The 2802-nt window shown below is 68.8% G+C and overlaps 1 protein-coding gene across 1 annotated transcript in view; it reads right to left on the bottom strand.

Annotated features, from left to right (window-relative positions):
- Nucleotides 1-2802, bottom strand: part of FLT4 (fms related receptor tyrosine kinase 4) — a 24681-nt gene that overhangs the window by 14810 nt on the left and 7069 nt on the right. The window contains exons 4-10 of the mRNA XM_027771445.1: nt 2740-2802; nt 2540-2640; nt 2278-2440; nt 1997-2136; nt 1669-1837; nt 1321-1438; nt 70-224 (exon numbers count right to left, since the gene is read on the bottom strand). The exon at nt 2740-2802 is cut by the window's right edge and continues 23 nt beyond it. Of these exons, the coding sequence (XP_027627246.1) occupies nt 70-224; nt 1321-1438; nt 1669-1837; nt 1997-2136; nt 2278-2440; nt 2540-2640; nt 2740-2802 (909 nt within the window). The remainder of the gene's footprint in view (nt 1-69; nt 225-1320; nt 1439-1668; nt 1838-1996; nt 2137-2277; nt 2441-2539; nt 2641-2739) is intronic.

The following is a 2802-nucleotide window of genomic DNA, read 5'->3' as shown; positions in this document are numbered from 1 at the left end:
CACTAGGACAGGCAGACGGCTGGTCAGCGGGCCACCCCGCTGGCCCCCGCCCCAGCCGCCTGCCCTCACCGTTCACCACCAGCTCCATGCTGATGTTGCGCTGCAGGCCGGCCGCAGAGTTCCACAGGGCCAGGGTGTAGACGCCCGCACTGGCCTCCGTCACCTCTCTGAGCAGCAGGGCGTGCGGGCTCTGCCGCCCGGACACCGCCTTTCCGTCCTTGTACCTGGGAAGAGGGACAGGGCATAGGCGCCCCAGCCCGGTCCTGGCACACGGGACCCCTCTGCCCGCTGCTGGGAGGTGGGAGACGAGGCAGGGCAGAGTCCCGATGGGCCAGGCTGTGAGCTGCCCTCCTGGACAGCCGCGCTCCACCTGTCAGGCCACACAGCCTCCAAGGAGCACCCCTCAGGTCTCAGCCTAGAGCTCCATGGTCCCCTCGCAGCAGTGAGGGCAGCAGCCGCTCCCGGCCGGTGCCACGCCGCCTAGCTCTGTGCTGCCCCGGCCCCAGCTCCTCTGTCAGACTGTGGGCCTGGAGGACAACCACGGTGCCCCATCAGCACAGTCCGTCCAGCTCTTGGCCGCTCGGTGGCCTCTGCCAGCTCTGATCCCCGCCCTGCCTGTCCTTGAGCCCTCCAGCCGCCTGGTCCCCCTGGGGCACCTGCATTTACCAACCCCTGACCTGGACATTGGTCCCGAGACAGGACCCTGCACGGCCCCTCCTGACTGGTGTTCATAGGGAGTGGCGTGAGGACCGTGCACTGTCTCTTGGCACGTGGGCTGCACACGCGTGTGCGCAGACAGCCTGGCTCCCCCACGGACCGTGAGCCTCAGGAGGCGCGGAGCATCTCCCCCGGTACACATTAGTACCGGAGCTCCTGGCTTGCTGGGAGGGCCACAGGGCATCTGTGGGGACCTCGCAGACCTCCACCCTCATGGGGGAAGCCCCTCCCTCTCAGCTCACAGACCAGGAACCGTCCTGGTAGCCACCACGGCCTTCCTGGACGCTCCCTGCTCACTGCCATGCTCCGTGACAACTGAGCAGCCCCCCTGGCATCTCCCAGTCAGAGAGCCCCAGGAGAGGCAAAGGAGTGGTGCGGAGGCCCAGGGAGCCTGAGGCCCAGGGAGCAGTAGGGTGAGGCCAGGGTGGTGCCAGCCCCGCCACGGGCGGCTGGGGGCGTGTCCAGGCCAGGGCCTTCCAGTGAGCACGCACCCTCGCCTGCGCTCTGGGCTCTCCGTGGGGTCCGCGGGTGCGGCCCTACAGAGAGGGACACCGCCCTCTCACCTTCGGTCCCTCGTCATGTCAAGACTCTAGGGGCCTTTACCATTGGAACTCGGGAGGGGGGTAAGCTGCCAGCTTCACAGGCAGCTTCACCAGCTCGTCCCCTGCCGTGGCCTCCAGGACAGGTCCCTTGAGCCACTCGACGCTGATGAAGGGCTTTTCTGCAGACAGAAGCACCAGGGTCACCCAGGTTGTCACCGATACGGGTCCCGCCATGCCCCCAGCAGCAGGTGCCCGAGGTGGGCTGGGTACCGGGCAACACTTCCACTCAGCCCCCTCCTGCAGGCTGGGTCCTGCTGCCAACCTGGGCGCACATGGCCCGAGGCCTGCCCTTGCCAGGCCTTGAGCCGGGTCACCTGGGCCGCGGGGCTGTGACCTGGCGCCAGCATACCGTGAACGATGACTTCGGTGCTCTCCCGGAAGCGCTGGATGCCGTTGCTGGCCTCGCACACGTAGGAGCCCAGGTCGTGCTGGCTGACGTGGGGGATGCTCAGGATGCTGGAGAGCTCTGTGTGCGTCTGCTGGGAGCGCCGCTCCGGCACCCACCGGCCCCGCTCGGCCTGCCCGAGGGCGCCCAGGCTCAGCTGGTGACATGCCTGGGACCTGGCCCCACGTTTTCCCACCAGTCTGGGGAGGCTCCGTGCCAGGCACGGGGGCTGAGCGGTGATGGGCAGCCCGGAACAGGAGGGCATGCGGGAGGGCACCTGAGCAGGGCTTACCTGCTTTCCTGGGTAGTCCCAGTCGAAGGTGACCCCCGAGTTGAACTCGGCCCACACAGTGCAGTTCAGCACCAGCTTCTCCCCGACCAGCAGCTCCAGCGACTTCTGGGGGAACAGCTGGATGTCGTACAGCTCGTTGCCTGGTGACACAGCGGGGCCTCTTATAGGACAGCGGCACAGGGACGCCCACACGCACGGTGCAGGCCCGGATGGCCGCAGCACTGAGCCGTGCGCTGGACTGCCCCCACCCCTGAGCTGTGTCCAGCCAGGGGAGCCTCTACCTGTGACGTGCACCAGGAAGGGGCTGGAGAGGAAGGCCCGGCCACCCCAGACGGTCTCGCACTGCAGGTACAGGGCGTCGCGGAGCAGCGGCGTGGGCACCCGCATGCCCCGGCGGTCGTCCCACGCCACCTCCTGCCCGTCAGGCCAGAGCACCGAGCTTTGCTGGAGGGACACGGTGACATCAGCAAGTGCCCCCACCAGCCAGGGCCGTCCTTCCCAGGGGAGGGTCGGGAGGTCGGGTCCTGGTGGTCAGTGCCATACCGAGCGCAGCGTGACGTTGAGGCCGGGGACGGACACCAGGCAGGGCACCCACGTGGCCTCCTTCCTGCTGGCCAGGAGTGTGCCGGGTCTGTTGACCCCTGCTGCCCTCGAAGGCCGAGGTCCCCTCTTGGCCCTGCCAGCCTGGGGCGGCAGGTGGGGTGGGGGGCACCAGCTTCTCCCAGGCCGCAGCCGCCGCCCGCGCTCACCTCGCACGAACACGTAGGTGCCGGCGGCCGTGGCGCCCTCCACGCGGGCCCTGATGT

Source organism: Tupaia chinensis, unplaced genomic scaffold, assembly GCF_000334495.1.
Source record: "Tupaia chinensis unplaced genomic scaffold, TupChi_1.0 Scaffold000214_1, whole genome shotgun sequence".
Taxonomy (NCBI): domain Eukaryota; kingdom Metazoa; phylum Chordata; class Mammalia; order Scandentia; family Tupaiidae; genus Tupaia; species Tupaia belangeri.
Note: the sequence above shows the minus strand (reverse complement) of the source record. Positions and strands in the feature narration are given on the sequence as shown.